At 55.5% G+C, this 15,634-nt stretch overlaps 1 protein-coding gene across 1 annotated transcript in view; it reads right to left on the bottom strand.

Moving 5' to 3' along the window:
• Positions 1 to 15,634, bottom strand: part of LOC136651248 (SCO-spondin-like) — a 116,474-nt gene that overhangs the window by 95,095 nt on the left and 5,745 nt on the right. The window contains exons 7-19 of the mRNA XM_066627474.1: positions 15,338 to 15,440; positions 15,025 to 15,183; positions 13,615 to 13,693; positions 11,273 to 11,399; positions 11,014 to 11,161; positions 10,389 to 10,632; positions 9,497 to 9,635; positions 8,964 to 9,090; positions 8,155 to 8,327; positions 6,714 to 6,938; positions 5,036 to 5,201; positions 3,217 to 3,469; positions 668 to 845 (exon numbers count right to left, since the gene is read on the bottom strand). Coding sequence (XP_066483571.1) covers positions 668 to 845; positions 3,217 to 3,469; positions 5,036 to 5,201; positions 6,714 to 6,938; positions 8,155 to 8,327; positions 8,964 to 9,090; positions 9,497 to 9,635; positions 10,389 to 10,632; positions 11,014 to 11,161; positions 11,273 to 11,399; positions 13,615 to 13,693; positions 15,025 to 15,183; positions 15,338 to 15,440 — 2,121 coding nt within the window. The remainder of the gene's footprint in view (positions 1 to 667; positions 846 to 3,216; positions 3,470 to 5,035; positions 5,202 to 6,713; positions 6,939 to 8,154; positions 8,328 to 8,963; positions 9,091 to 9,496; positions 9,636 to 10,388; positions 10,633 to 11,013; positions 11,162 to 11,272; positions 11,400 to 13,614; positions 13,694 to 15,024; positions 15,184 to 15,337; positions 15,441 to 15,634) is intronic.

Consider the following 15,634-nt stretch of genomic DNA (forward strand, 5'->3'; position numbering starts at 1 on the left):
CTGCAGGGTGCCAAGCTTGCCACCAAGAAAGCAGGGTGACCAGGCGGGGTGAGTCCAAGGCAGCAGCTGTTGTCACCCGACCCTACTGAGTTGCAACTCCGCTTCCCTGGGTGCAGGTGCTCAGCCCCAGTGGGGCAGCTAACTACCTTGGAGCCCAAGGCAAAGTAAAAAATGATGCCCCCACACTTGGAAGTGGCATTACTTCCAGGTGTGATGTCACACCCATGGCTTTTTTAAAAAGTTGAAAAATAAAAAAAATCTGCCTCTTATTGCATCCCCAGCCCCACCCGCTTTCCCCCAAGCCCCCAGGTTGCCCCCCAAGCCCCAGAGCAAGGGTAGCAAGTGGCCACAGTGATCCCTGCTGCCCCTCTTGCAAAGAGTGCTATTTTTCTTGACATTTTTTGCAAGAGGCATGAGGCAGTCGTGGGGGTGGGCAATTGCATGGGCGGGTGGCCAAACTGTTCCCCAGGCAGTCTGCAGCCCACTGCAATTGCAGCCCCTCCAGCTACACCATTGCTCAGCTGGGAGAACAAAATACAGTGAGCACTTGCCTTTCCTGAGCTGGGGGGCAACCAGGGGGTGGGAGGAACGCAAAGGGGGTAAGGGTAAAAGTGGGGGTGCAGGTAGCCAGGTAGTGCCAGGCAAGTAGTGCCAGGGAGGAACTCACCAGGAGGACAGTGCCAGGAGGGCAGACGCAGCCAGAGGAAAGGCCAGTACAGCTGGGGGCACCCTCAGGACTCTCGCAGGTGCGCAGGCAGGAGCGAAAGGCATAGATCAGCCCTCTGGGGCAGATGGCCTGGGGGCAGCTCTTATCTGTGCAGTTCCAGACCCCGTTCACACAGACACTGAAACACAAAGTCGGGAATGGATTAGGGTTTTGAGGGGGGCTGGAGTGTCTTCTGAAGCCTGCCACACTTTGCCTCACATGTGAAAGTGGAGCCCCTGAGCGTGGAGAAGGCCAGATGGTCCCTCCCCCACCGCCTCCTTGAACCCTGGTCCTGGAGGCAGAGTCACCACCTGTGCATTGAGAGCAAGCGGAGGAACAGCTCTGGGGAAGAAAACTGGCAGCCTAACCCTCAACTGTGCTGAACACCAAGATTCCCAGCCTTACTTGATCACCAGGCTTGCCCCTTCCTGTCCCGGAGAGGGTCCCTATGTGAAGTCCAGCCTCCTGACGTGTCTGCAAGCTCAGTCCCAGGGAGTGGCCATAGCTGCCCTCTTGGCAAAGCCCTGCGTTTGCTCTTCTTTCCCCAAATGCAGCGAACCCGCAACAGGACCTTGATGCAAAGCCAGCTCACTGGACTGCCAAGTCCCCCCCCCCAATGCCCACATATAGAAAGAGTCAAGGGATCAGGTGACCCCCTGCAAGTATCTAATCTGACAGGTCAAACCTCACTTGCACAACTGCCCTGTTGCCTCATCCAGTGTGCTGGAGGCATCGATGGGACACCCCTGCCTGCCCACCCAGCTAGGTGTGGGTGTAAGGACCAAGATCCTGGACATGCAGGGCAGGGCCCCAGCATATGCCAAGCCTGCCCAGACCAGTCACCCCAACTCTCTGGTCATTCTCTTGCTCCTGAAATGCCCTTTGGAGCAAACAAAACTCTTTTTTTAACTGCCTGGCCTTAGTTCACTCTGGAGGGGACTGGTTGCTCTGTCTTTCCAGGCAGCCAGGCTGTGCTACTCTCTAGACTGCAAAAAGTTCCCCTCCCAAGGGATGCTCAGAGTCTCCCTTCTTCTGGGAGGGAGGCTCCCCCAAGACAGCCTCCTTGCGCCTGTTTCCTTGGCCTTGAGTGGGGGCAGCATCTCCTGTCCCAGTTTCAACCAGTTTCAGGGTAAAATAGGCTGGCAGTGGGAGGTATTGGCCAAGCCTGTCTGACTTCCACAACCAGTCAAACTTCCATCCAACTCCTGCCTCAGTCCCACACCTCAGTGGCCCTCCCAGGCCCCTTCTCACCCTCTTTGCAGCCCCCCCCCCCAGCCAGGGTTGCTACCAGCAGCCTGCTTGGAGACACAGCGAGTGCCACAAATACTCCCTGGACGACGATGGCGGTGGTGCAGCTGGAATTGTGTGGCGGAGCCTTTCAATGAAACCAACCTATCCTGCAGGGCAGCCACAGACAGGTCACAGGGTGATTTCATCAAAAGTCTCCTGCCACTCCACCAATCCGGGAGTACCAGTAACTCGAGGAGGGCTGCATCAGGACCCTCCCTGGTAAATGTGTTTCAGAGTTAACATGGAAGGAAATTCCCACCTGATCTTGACAGAATGCCGCTCAAACCCCAGGGCCAAGGCCAGAGAGGAGCTTCTGCTCCCTCCACAGCTGTGTTCTCAGATACATAAGGACATCAGAAGAGCCCTGTTGCTGGATCAGGCCCAGGGCCCATCCATTCCAGCTTCCTGTATCTCACAGTGTCCCACCAGATGGACAACAGGAGACCTGTATCCTGTTGCCATTCCTTTGCCTGGCATCCAGAGATAGGCTACCTCTCAAACCTGAATTAGATCCTCAAAGTTTCTGGTGTTGTGAGAGAGGGGCCATGCCTGTCTGCACATAAGATGATAATAAGAGCCCTGCTGGATCAGGCCAAGGGCCCATCTAGACCAGCTTTCTATATCATCCAGTGGCCCACCAAATGCTTCAGGAAACACCCAAGACCACAAGATACTTGCATCCTGTTGCCACTCTCTTGCATTTGGCATTAAGAACATAAGAACAGCCCCACTGGATCGGGCCATAGGCCCATCTAGTCCATCTTCCTGTATCTCACAGCAGCCCACCAAATGCCCCAGTCTGAGGTACCCTTTTTCTAAAACCAGGAAGTTGCATATACTGATCATGGCTAGTAACCTATGATGGACTTCTGCTGCAATCCCCTTTGTCTGGCTGCCGTAACTCACTCAAGAGGCCCAGGCTGTTTGACACCCATCCTCCACAGTCTCCTCTGGCGACTGCCTCAGCTTAGCCCTGTTTAACCAAGGGTCGTTGCCTCAACATAGTCACTGACACCAAGTGAATCCCCATCACCGACCCAGCCAAGCCGCCAAACTGCACCCTCTGTGCAGGCAAGCTCTGATGCTCTGGCAAGGCTCGGGAAAGGTACTGAGGGGGCGACGTGCACAGAGCCCAGGTCTTTTCAAAAAACACCAGCTAACATTCTGCACCCAAAATCAGGCGGTGCATGAGGGCCACTGAAGCCAAGAAAGGATCGTACCAGACATTGCAGCTCCTCTGGATCTTGCTGCCAGGTGGATGCAGCTCCTCTCTGAGCACACAGGGACACATGCCTGGCTGGACACATTGCCCTTCATCGTCCAACACCAGCCCCTCCAGGCAATTGCAACCGGCCACACAGACACCATTTAGCTCCTGGCAGGCGCCAGATGTTTCCATGCGCAGGTCCGCACAACTCAGTCTGCAGGGGGCAGCACATTCTTGATAGACTTGACCCCCAGAGCACTGCACCGCTGCAAAGAGAGGGGAAGGTGTGCAGTGTGTTATGTCAGGGTAGTGGGCTCACCCCCTTGGTCATTCTACATCCCCTGGCAAGGCAGCCTCAGGTCTGAACCAGCTTCATGGTTGGCAACCTTCAGTCTTGAAAGACTATGGTATAAGCCTACAGCACCTGGTATTCCCATGCTTCAAGGGAGGACTGAACTCCCAGGACCTGGGCCTGCCAGCCCCCATCTGGCAGGGGAACAGCATGCTGTGCCATGGCATGGTGTGCCAGTTTGCCAATCCTTCCATGCCACACAAATGCACTCCGAGCCAGGCTGGCACTCTGACAGGAAGCAGAAGCTGAAGCCCTCCCCACGTCTCAGTGAATTCTAATATTACGACCAATATTTCACACACCACCTTTCTGTAAAGGTGAAGCTCCCTATTTCTCCCACTTGTTCCTAGGTCTTCTCTTGCCTTCCCACCCCAGTTGCCCATTGATTTATATCCTGCCGTCTTGCAAATTCCTCAAGAACAATAAAAATTAAACAAGATTAAGAAAAAAAACAGGCCAAACAAAAAAAAGGGACAGCATAAACCATCAATAATGAAAGCGAGACCAAAGAGAAACTAGCTATTTTAAAAACTATTTAAATGCAGGACCAAAGATCACCAGAGCAACCAGGTGACAAGAGAAGAGGACAAACATCACAGGGGCTGAAGATCACAAAGAAGGTGGCCACCATGTGAACGTGCTTGGGAAGGAGCTGCACAGTTTGGGCACCCCCCACAACAAGGCCCACCATCCAGGGGACATCCTATCAGTCTCAGGAGGTAGGGGCTTCCTAGATCACTCATAAGAACATAAGAACCTAAGAACAGCCCCACTGGATCAGGCCCACCTAGTTCTGCTTCCTGTATCTCACAGTGGCCCACCAAATGCCCCAGGGAGCACAACAGATAACAAGAGACCTCATCCTGGTGCCCTCCCTTGCATCTGACATAGCCCATTTTTAAAATCAGGAGGTTGCACATACACATCATGGTGTGTAACCCGTAATGGATTTTTCCTCCAGAAACTTGTCCAATCCCCTTTTAAAGGCATCCAGGCCAGATGCCGTCACCACATCCTGTGGCAAGGAGATCCACAGACCAACCACACGCTGAGTAAAGAAATATTTTCTTTTGTCTGTTCTAACTCTCCCAACACTCAATTTTAGTGGATGTCCCCTGGTTCTGGTGTTATGTGAGAGGGAAAAGAGCATCTCTCTATCCACTCTGTCCATCCCCTGCTTGATTTTGTATGTCTCAATCATGTCCCCCTCAGGCGTCTCTTTTCCAGGCTGAAGAGGCCCAAAGGCCGTAGCCTTTCCTCATAAGGAAGGTGCCCCAGCCCAGTCCCCCCACCTTAGTCGCCCTCTTTTGCACCTTTTCCACGATGTCCTTTTTGACACAGTGACACCCTCCCTCAAGTGTTCTCAGTCTGCCCCTTTTGTTTCTCTCCCCACCTCCCTCTGCTCTTCATGAAATGGCATCTTTCTGTTCTCTTGGCACCCGCCACAGTCAGACAATTCCCCCAGAGGGGAGAGACTCACAACAGACACTCTGGTTCCTCCAGGACACTGGGGCTCCCGCCTGGGCGCACTGCCTGGCGTAGGCAGCCACAGCTCCGCACAGGCAGTCCTCCTTGGCTGCACAGCTACACACTTCAGAAAGACAGAGCTGATAGAAGGGCTCCAGCTCCACCTGGTTATGGCAGGGCTGCAGAGAGGGAGAGAGGTTTGTTGGCATAGCCAGGCCTCGTGGTCTCCGGGCCTGAGCAGCTTGACCAAAGAAGCCAGAAAGCAGTTGCTTCCCACCCACCCCCCAACAAATGCCATTCTGAAAACCAACTGTGCTGCAGAAGAGATGGAATGGGCAAGTGAAAGGACTTCACCTTGGAGAAGCTCATTGACACACAGAATGGTGTGGAGGGCTGAAGAGGCTCACGGCCTCCCCGGAAACCTGGTCGCAAACCAGGTGTGCACACAGGGTGGTGCTTCTGCATTCTAGGTAATGGAGACCTGCAGTTAGAGCGGGTGCAGAGCACTGGGTTTCGCAGGGAGCCTCACTGCAGCGTGCAAGTGGCCCTTCTCCCTCAGAGCCATTCTGGGTGGGGAGCAAAATGGAGGCATATGCCTGGCTCTGAAGGGGAGGGGCCGCTTGCACAACACGGTGAGGCTCCCTGCAAAATGTAGTGCTTTGCACCCACTCTAGCTATGCCACTGCCTGATCGGCTCACCCACAGTGCGAATAGAGAGTGTTCCCATTTGATCCAGGACCTTTGTCCATAAAAGAGGTGCCTGACCACGAACAACAGCAGGACTCACTGATGATGTCACTGCTTTCAACAGAGAGGTCAACTCTCAGTAAGAAGCCTCTGCTAGAGGATTCTACTTGGTCCAAGGACTTGTTTTGCCTGACAGACATCTGCCTGAGAAAACTGCACCTCACAAGACTGAGGGGGACCTCAGCTGGAAAGCATCAGGGGCACCACTCCAACCCTGGGCTTCTCATGAGGAATAGAGAGAGGTCATCAAATGTCCTTAACTCCTGCCTTTGCTCAGTCACTAACCGCTGGCTCAGAGCAAAGGTCTTCTTTCACCTCCATAAGTTGTTTGTGGGGCACCAAGAGTGTCTTTTTCAGGGTGCTTGTGGTCCAAACGAGGAGCAAGCCCAGTGGCGTCACTAGGGTTTGCATCACCCGGTACAGGAGGCTAGCGTGTCACCCCCATGATAGAACTCTTCCCATGCCATGGGCAGAGCTATGCTCTGGGCAGTGGTGTGGTGGTGCATCATCGCCCCCTCCCCACTGACTTTTTGGCTATAACTTTTGGTAGAATAGAGATATTTCAGTGCTGTTTGTTTCACTGCGTTCAGCATGAATCCATGCATAATTCTGAAATTAGACATCAATTGATATATAACATATGGTATTATTTGAAAATACCAAGTTTTAAAATTTTTTGGTGAGCACTGGTGTCATCCTCCCCATGCACGTCACCCAGTGAGGCCCACCCCCCCACACACACTCCCCTAGCAACACCACTGGCCAGGGCGCATAAGAGGGAGCAGCTGATTCTGGCGATTGGGCCAGGACAGAGATGGGGAAGGCTGCTGCCCTTTTCGGAAGAGAGAGCCCAAAGCTCTGGTTATCTCGATGTTCTGCCCCACCAAAGGTGTCTGGGCTGCACTTTCCCACTCACATGGGAAACGCTGGCCTTGCTCTCTTACCTGGAAGGGTGGGCTGTGGAGGACGGCACAGGCTGCCTCAGCAAACTGCCTCCGTTGGGTGTAGGTGCTGCAGGAGTCAAAGCTGACCATGGCTGGGGAGGAGGAACACTCGTGCGAGACACGGAACTTATCAGTGAAAGCAGCAGTGCTGGGCTCCACGTCTCCCTCTGGTGTGGTGAACTCGTCCTGTTGGTTCCAGTTGTAGGTACCACAGAGGCCTCGCACCTGCAAGGGAAAAGGGGCACGGGGAGGAGGGCACACAATTATTAACAGTATTTATATGCCGCTTTTCAACTAAAAGTTCACAAAGGGGTTTACAGAGAAAAATCAAATAACTAAATGGCTCCCTGTCCCAAAAGGGCTCACAATCTAAAAAGATGCAAATGAATACCAGCAGACAGCCACTAGAACAGACAGTGCTGGGGTGAGGTGGGCCAGTTACTCTCCCCCTGCTAAAAAGAGGAGCACCCACTTGAAAAAGTGCCTCTTACCCAATTAGCAGGGGTGTAATGGAGCCAGTTTCATGTGCTGAGTCAGTGGATTGTAGTATGCACACAGGTGGCCTGGTGGGCAGGTCAGGTGAGGCTGTTTCGGAGGAGCTGAAAACTCTTGTCTGGCTTACAAATTGTTGCAACCTATTGGCCAGTGACAGCACCGTCCCGTGGGGACAGCGAGTTCTGCTTTTCCGCCTGCTACACATTTAGTGTCCAGGCCAATAACATGGGCTTGATGGTCAAGGCGAGATTGAAAAGAGAGGTCACAGAATGGTGGTGATGGGGAGGGGAGATCTGAGAGGTCTTGGAGGAGAAGCAGGTCTGCTGCAGCTGGGCTGACAGGGAAGCCTGGGACAGAGGAAATGAATCCTGCAGGGGGCTGCAAGGAAGGGAAGGAGGAGGCAGGGTGGCAGAGAGACCGTACCGAGCGGTGAAAGGAGGGCAAGGAGGCCTACCAGAAAGTAGCTGCCGCAGCAGGAGAAAGAAGGGAGCAGAAGCTGCCAGCATCACTGGCTCTGCTCGCCCCGTCTCAGCCTCTCCTGTTCTTCTCCTCTCCTTGCCGTGGGCTCACCGGCCTCCTCTCCCCCCTTCTGCCATCTCCCCCAGTGAGACTGTAAGTTCCCTGGATCAGGACCAATGACTTTTCCTTTGTCACTAGTAGTCTATGGCACACCATGAACATTTATGGAGCCTGAGTACCATAAGGATGTGAATGATACAGCCCTAGGCAGGGAGGCAAAGGACCTCCGTAGCCCTGCAAGGAGCAGAGGGAAGGAAGAAAGTCTGTTGGCACATCCCACCCCCATCCCACAGCTCTTGAGGTACAGAGATCACATCCCAGCAGGCCACCCTGGAGGGGCCCCACTGTGCCCCACAGACCCCTTCCCAAGGGAGGTCACAGAGCGGAGGAGGAGGAGAGCTAGCAGCACCTGGAGCTTTAGGCTCACCTTGCTAGAAAAGCTGGGCTGGAGGGTGATGTACACTGCAGGGAACTCCAGACCCCAAAGCAGGTAGGCCCCAAAGGCCTGGAGCAGCAGGAAGGACGAGGAGGCCCGGCGGACAGTCAGATGGGCGCTGGCGAAGGGGAGGGTCACTTCCTGGCCGTTCACAGACACTTCCCCTGGGAAAAGAAGAAAGATGGGTCGGGGACAGGGCAGGCAGGATGGGCACCTGGAGGGGCAGGGGGTCGTGCTGAATGGGACCAGGGAGAGGCTGGTTTCTCAAAGGAGTCCACTGAGCAGAAGCCAAAGCGGGGCAATGCAAGGGACCACAGCCCCGTGGAAGAGCCCAGGTTTGCTTCCTTGCGGCATCTTCAGCTAAACAATGCTGAGCATTGGACATGGAGAGCCACTGCCAGTCAGTGTTGGCAGTGCTGAACCAGGGGGGGGGGGTCAAGGGCCCAGCTCAGCGGAAGGCAGCACCGTATGCGCACATGACAAGCATCTGCGCCGTGGACAACAAGCCCTCCCATAACCTGCAGTTCACTGGAAAACCCTTGCCTCCCACCAGGCTCTTTCCCAAGCCTCCAAGTTGCCTCATGTGACCGCCCTCCTTCTGGCCTGTGGCCCCTGTGGGGGCTGCCAGCTTGCTCTGCACAGCACCTTCGGTGTGGCGTGTTCATGCAGCCTGAGGATTGGTGTGCAGATTCCAGCTCCACTTCTTTGGTGAAGGGATTCAGCAGGGACCCCACCACTCCCCACCCCTTGCAGTCTTGCCGCCATGCCCATATCCACCCCAAAAGGGCCCCCTAACTCACCTGTGATGGACAGCCTGGCAGAGACTTTCTGCACTGCAATGGTTACAGCCTGGAGGCAGCTGCTGGCCCCACGGCCCCTGCAGGCTTCATTCTCAACTGCAACCTGAAGCTTCCCGTCTATGAAGTCCTGGAGGAAGTCCCAGTTCCAGCATCAGAGAGGATAGGGGAGGGTCTGCTAGGGATGGCTGGGTGGGGGTGGGGGTGCCTGTCGACATCCAGAGAGGGCTGGCCTTGCCCAGGGTGTACCAGCCGCCTGCCTCCAGGTCAAGGCAAAATGCGCCAGGAACAGAGTGATGCAGGATGGGCCTTTCAGAAGCAGCCACTACCCCTGCCTAGCTTGAGTTGGATTAACAAGGTGAACCTCCAGCCAAGGAAAGCTGACTCGGAACTGTCTCTGCTGCAGTCCTTGGGGTGCTTCTGGGACGCCGCTGCACCTCCCCTTCCCATTCCAAAAACATTCCCCTGAAGTGCTGCAAGCGCCATTGCTTGATGGCATCACGAACCTCCACCACATGCCTCTAGCCCAGCCTCACCTGCACCAGGATGTACTGGCAGGTGCCGTAGAAGGAGTAGCGCTTGCCATCAAAGGTCCGGTAGTGCAGGCCGCCCAGCACGGCACACTCCCCGGCACACCGGTCTTGGGAGCAGAGCCAGCGGCCGCCTCGGCATGTGCTGCGGGGAGAGGGCACAAAGAGGCCACAGTGGGCCAAGGGTGCTGCGGGGTGTCAGTGTCTCCCTTCTCCCCCCAGCTCAGTCTCCCTGAAAGTGGCAAGTATCAAACGGGCCAGTTCAACCTGAAGTGCTGTATGTGCCCCCTGCCATTGCTTGGGCTATGCGGCCCCACTCCTTTCCAGCACTCCCAGTCCAACACTCCCTGATCTGCATACAGGCACACCTTTTCCTTGCATCTCACTCCTCTCCTCCGCCTTTCCTCTCTGGCTCCTCTTCCTCTCAGGCCCTGCCACTTCCTCTTGTCCTCCCTGTTCCTCAGGGCACAACTGACGAGGTCCAATCATTCTGTGTCTAGACTCTCTTCCGCTTTGCAGGCTTTGATGCCTCTGGCTCAGGGGCATCCCTGCCTTTGCTCTTGTCTTTCTTGCCACAAGAACGTGGCTTCTCCTGCACGACCTGTTTCTGCAGCTGCTTTGCCCTCTCACAGACCAGCTGGATTTGTCAGGAAGCTGTTGCTGACAGTCTGAATGTTTGTGGACATTCTGAGGCCTCACAGAAATGTGCAGCACAAGCCTATGCTTGCCTGCCCAGAAATACATCTCCCCGAGTTCAGTGGGACTTATTCCCAGGTAAGCATGCAAAGGATCACAGCTAAGGCCATGGCATCCTGTTCCTCACCCACTATTCCCACCACCCCCAGCAGTGCCCCCTGCCCTGGCATCCACTCCAGGGAGAGATCAGGTGGAGCCTCACCACTGGTTGCAGCGCTGCTGGTGTGCCTCCCCAGGGGCAAACTTCTGGCTCCTGTGATAGCAGGGACACAGGCTCTCTGGGACACAGGCACCCTGCTCCAGGAAGAGGCCTGGTGGACACTCACAGCCGCTCACACATTCGTCCCGGCAGTGCCCACCTTCCTGAGCAGCGCCCACGGCAGCACAGCTGGCGGGACAGGAAGAGACACAGTCCGAGTAGTGCTTCCCTTGACCGCAGGACTTCTCTGTGGGAAGGGAGAGACAGGGCAAAGCAGCCATGAGTCCTCAAACGCCCCTGCCAGGGGGGGTGCCCTGAGGGTGCAGCAGGCTGGCATTTGGGCCCGCCAGAGCAAAGAGGCCTGGTCAACTGAGACATTTAGACCCTTTGGTTGCCTCCAGCACATCTCCAGCAGACTGAGGGTGATGGGCAGGCTGGCAGCAGTGCCGCATTTACAGCTCACACAACCATTTTGACTAGGTGGAGCCACAACAAGGTGCACAACGATGCTGTGGTTGCTGGAATCTCAGCTTTGGCACACCCTGGGGGACACATCCCTTGGCCAAAGTCATGTTCCTACGGATAAAGGCGCACGCGCCATAGGGGTACACGGCACTCCTTTCCTCACCACAGAATCCAGGTTGCCTCCAGCTGACAAAAACACTCTGCTGGGCACACTCGCGGGCATAGCTGGCAAAGGTCTCGCAGATGGCCTCGGCCCCCGCTCCACTGCAGTGCAGGTAGGTGCAAGTGTCATGGAAACTGCGGGGGTCCACCTACAAGGAACAGGAGGGGTCAGCGGGCACAAGGGGGCTGCGGCGGCACTTGCGTATCTGTTCAGGTGTGCAGAGGTTGGGGGAGGCAATGGGGAAGGGCTGGCTCCTGACCTCTGAGTGGCACCGGCTGAAAGGACTTGACAGCAGCTTCTGGCACACAGAGCCCGCCTCTTGCTGGGCTGTGGGGGCCCCCACACTGTCGCAGCTGTTCACCTCCTCTGCAGCATCCTGGCATGGGCTCTAGTGCAGGCCAGGGAAGAAGAATGCTCAGGACTCACAGCATGTCTTGGAGCCCCAACCCAGTGGGCAACAGAAGCGGCAAAATAGGAGTCTGCCCCAGCCTGGCCCAGTGGAAGGAGGCCTTCTGGAGGGCTTGCCCAAGTTCACTCTGCTGCCTGCCTGCAAGACCACAGCAAGGCTCTCCCAAGTGCCTGATTCCTGCACTGTAGGCCTTGCTGCCATTCTTGACATTGTTCTGGAGCATCATCCATGTTGCAGTGCTTTCCAGAGTAACAGAGGCAGGGGCCTGACTGTAGAGCCCCTGGGAGGAATTTTTATCAGAGGTTACAAGATTTCTTCGGGGTCTCTTCCCTTTAAACATGAATTTGGCTCCCAGACCCCCTTTCAGGGCTCCCTTTGGCTCCTGGGTCCCCTTTCTAACCCCAGATCCAGATGCAATGTGGCCCCTGCACGCTTCTCTCAGAGGCCCTGCCTGACTGGGGGGGGGGGCGTTCATTGATAACACACTGCTGGGGGAAGCAATAGGAGGGAATGGAGGCGAGTGAGTGAGGCAGCCAGGGCGCCCTCCTTTCAGGTTACTTGGGAAGTGGTGCCAAAGGCTGCCCAGAAATGGAGGCAGTCAGGAGGGGCTGGAAAGGAATCAGTGATTTTGTTTTGTTCCCTGTTTCATTCCCAGCCAGCTGCAGGGCACATGGGGGGGGGGAGCTTTATACTCTGCTCTTGAGCAGCCTCTTGAGCAGCTGCATTTGCTGGGCCTTTCTGGTCACTGTGCCTCACTCGGTCAAACTTCTCTCTGTGCCTGTCCGGCCGAGGTCAGGCATTTCCATCAGCCTGCTTCTCCTCTTCCCTTTTCGCCAATTCTCTTTCGGATTTTAATTCGCAGGTGAGACCTTGGCATCCACTGTTTTGACTTACCACTGATACAGAGGTAAATGCCTTGTAATTTGGAAAGAACACGCCAAAATTTAATTTTCTACCTTCGCGCCGCTAAATAATTATAATTTCATTCCATTAGATTTCATTATTCACCCCATCTAGTGGTTGAAAGCGGTATAGTGTCTATACCAATGCATTCTGGGGCAACAACAGTGGTGCAAGAAACCTGGAAGAGGGTCTTCAAAGTTATTTTTCTGCTGATTTGGTACCCACTGATTTTTTTTTAAATCCATTAGGGGTTCCGGGATGGAACCCCAGTGAATAACGAGGCACAACCTGTAGTTGCATTTGATTCTTCACTTGCCTAGTCTACATTTATGGATAATTCAGTGGGGTTACCTGTCTGATCACTCTCACAAATGCTGCTGTGGTTTGGTTTTTCATTGGAACCTCTGGGGTTCAGTGGAAGGGGGCTTTCTCAGACAGGCGCCCCTCCCCCTGGTCTGTAGCCTGAGAAACTACCAGATTTCTCCCCGGCAACTGGTCCAGTGAAAAGGGAAACAGGGAGCAGGAAGGGCTGTGTGCACTCTAACAACTAGGCACCACTCCCCTCTGGTCAGCTGCCTTTTCCCAGTTCAATCCCTGACAGCCAGGTAGGCAGCAAATGAGGAGAGGGTACATTGCAGCAAATATCACCGGTCCTCTCCTTCATTCTCCTCCCAAGGAGTTCAACTAGAGTGAACACATCAAATGAAGCAAGCAAGGCAGAGCCAAAGATGGGGTTGGGGTGCAGGCAAAGGAGAGGGGCCTGAGCATGGAAACTGCAGTGCTGAAGGGGGGCTGCAGAGATGAGAGGGGAGGACCATGCTTTGGAGAGAGCTGCTGCAGGGCCTGGAAGAAGGAGGCAGAAGGGGGGAAAGAGAGGGCCCCAAGCAGAGCTGAGGGTGGTTCTTTGCAGGCTAGAGGGGGGAACTCCCTAGCAGGAGGTCCAGGAGGAGACAAGGTCACAGGAGGGAGCAGCCAAGGCAGGACCCAGGGGAACCTGGCCACAGCTGCAGTTCAAGGGAAGGAGCGAGAAGAAGATGGTGGGCCATCTGAGATGGCCCACCAAGCTGAAGGGCAAAGGCCAGTTTTCCCATCCAAGTCAGGAACTGGATTGCCAGGATGCTGACCCAGAGACCAGATTCTCCCTTGTGGTGCACCACAGTGAGGCATGCAAAGGCCCAGGGAGCCTGCTGCAACTCCCTGGGTAGCCACTTTGCTCCCGTGAGCCATCCCACAGAAAAGGGCTGAGTGGGGGATGTTCCCCAGCCAGCCCCCACTTGATACCTACCGACCCAGCATCAGGGATTCGCCAGGAATTGCCAAAGCGAGACGCCAAGGTGGCCACGTCCCCTCCCAGGCTCAGGAAGTCATCTGTGAGCAAGAAGAGACAGCAGTGGTTTTGGGAAGGGGTTCCCCTGCAGATGTGGGAGGCAGCACAGGGACCTCCTCACAGCCAGCTGTGGGCAGGTCAACCCCAGAGGAAAAGAAGATCCAACACCCAGACTGCACCATGGATGCGCACCAGGGAAGGCAGCCCAGAAGAGGCAAGCAGGGAAGGAGAACTGCAATAGGCAGCCCCCGCGATGAGGCTATCTCCCCCCCCCCACACACACACACCTGGTCACTGAGGGTGGGAATCTCTGGATTGATCACCCTCTTCAAGCACATGGAGCCCTGGCCGTACCCAGGATAGTGAGGGAGTGAGCTTGCTTATTTGCTCACTTCCTCCAAATGAATCTAGATCAGGACACACTTTCAAATAAGAATCTGTCAGGACCCACCAGAAGTGATGTCAAGGCCGGAAGTAACATCATCAAGCAGGAAACAATCCTAGGCCACATTCCTACCCACACTTACCAGGAGTAAGTCCCACTGACTATCATTATTAAAAGCATATACATAGTAGCCTGTTAAAAGTATAGATCTGTCACATTTCCCCAAATGAGGTTATGTACCATGGTAGCATCAAGCCCGATAAATTAAAAACAAAATATTGAAATGAATGGGGACCCGTCTGAAATGGGCTTGTGACCCACCTGGTGGGTCCCGACCTACAGTTTGAGAAACACTGATCTTGATAGTACCAGACTCGCGGTGGTGATCTTACCTGGGAGGCCCAGCGGACAGGCTCTGGTGCCTGACCTCCTGCCCCACCTGTGCCTACTCTGCTGCTAGCCTGGCAGGCTGCCCACCTGTGCCTCAGGAGCACTACTTAGGTGCAGTGCCAGCCAGCCTGGTCCCAGGAGCCAGTCCCTGCCCACCCAGCCCATAAGCTCCCACCTCAAAGCTTGGTCAGCTGGCAGAGCAGTCCCCAGTGCAAGGATGCTGATGAGACTCCTGAGCCTGGACTCGGACTGCTGCCCTGGACTGTGACCCCAGGCTGGTGGTGACGAGGCCCCTGCTGCTCCTTGCTCAGGGCTCTGGAGTCAGACTCTAGCCTGCTTTGGATCAGGCATCTGCTTAGGCCAGTTGGGGTGGACACCAGTTCCTCCTGGGCTCCGGTCCCGAGAGGCCCAGAGCCCAACGCACTGATAGACCAGTGCACCTGCTCCCTCTCAAGCAGTGCTGGCGACAGTGGATCCCTCCTGCAGCACAGCTCTGCCCTTCTGCTGCCAAGGAGGGGCGTCCTGCTAAGTGCATTCCAGCCCCCTCCCTCTACATCTGGACCAAGAAAGGAGCAGGGGAAACTTTGTGCTGATTACCTGCTGGGTCTTCATTGTAGACCCCACACAAGCCTCGTGTGGCCCCCCTCAGCTCAGCCCCAATGGTAACGTAGATGGTGTTGCGCCCATCAAACTTGACCCGCACGCCCAGGCTGCTTTCCACCACGAGAAAGTCCCCCAGCCACCACACGTTGATCCCTGGGACGAGAGATAGAGAGAAAGGGCAGCCCTGGACCAGAACCCCCCTCCCCAGTGATGCACCTGCACCCACGCCCCTCTGGGCAGTTCCTCACCCCAATTGTTCCCAGGGGTGGGCCAGAGCCGAGACACCCCTCCTTCCTGGGGCTCTCACCTTTCAGCAAGCGTGGCTCTCCCTCTGGCACTGTGGCACTGTTCACCGAGACGTTCCGTCCCCAGGCTACCACCAGGTCCAGCCCAAACAGCATGCGGAGGGCCTGCCAGGAGACGTGGTGTGCATGAGTGTCCCAGTCCACAACTGTCCAGGTACTCCAAATTTCCCTGGTGTCTTACAGGCCTGGGTAAAACCTTCCCATTTCCCACAGGGTTTCATGGAACTGAGCCTGCCCCAAAGCCAGAGTCTCTGACACAGACATTTTGGCCCTGAATCTCATACTCAAGAGCGAGGTGA

The sequence above is a fragment of the Tiliqua scincoides genome, chromosome 5 (assembly GCF_035046505.1).
Source record: "Tiliqua scincoides isolate rTilSci1 chromosome 5, rTilSci1.hap2, whole genome shotgun sequence".
In the NCBI taxonomy this organism is placed as follows: domain Eukaryota; kingdom Metazoa; phylum Chordata; class Lepidosauria; order Squamata; family Scincidae; genus Tiliqua; species Tiliqua scincoides.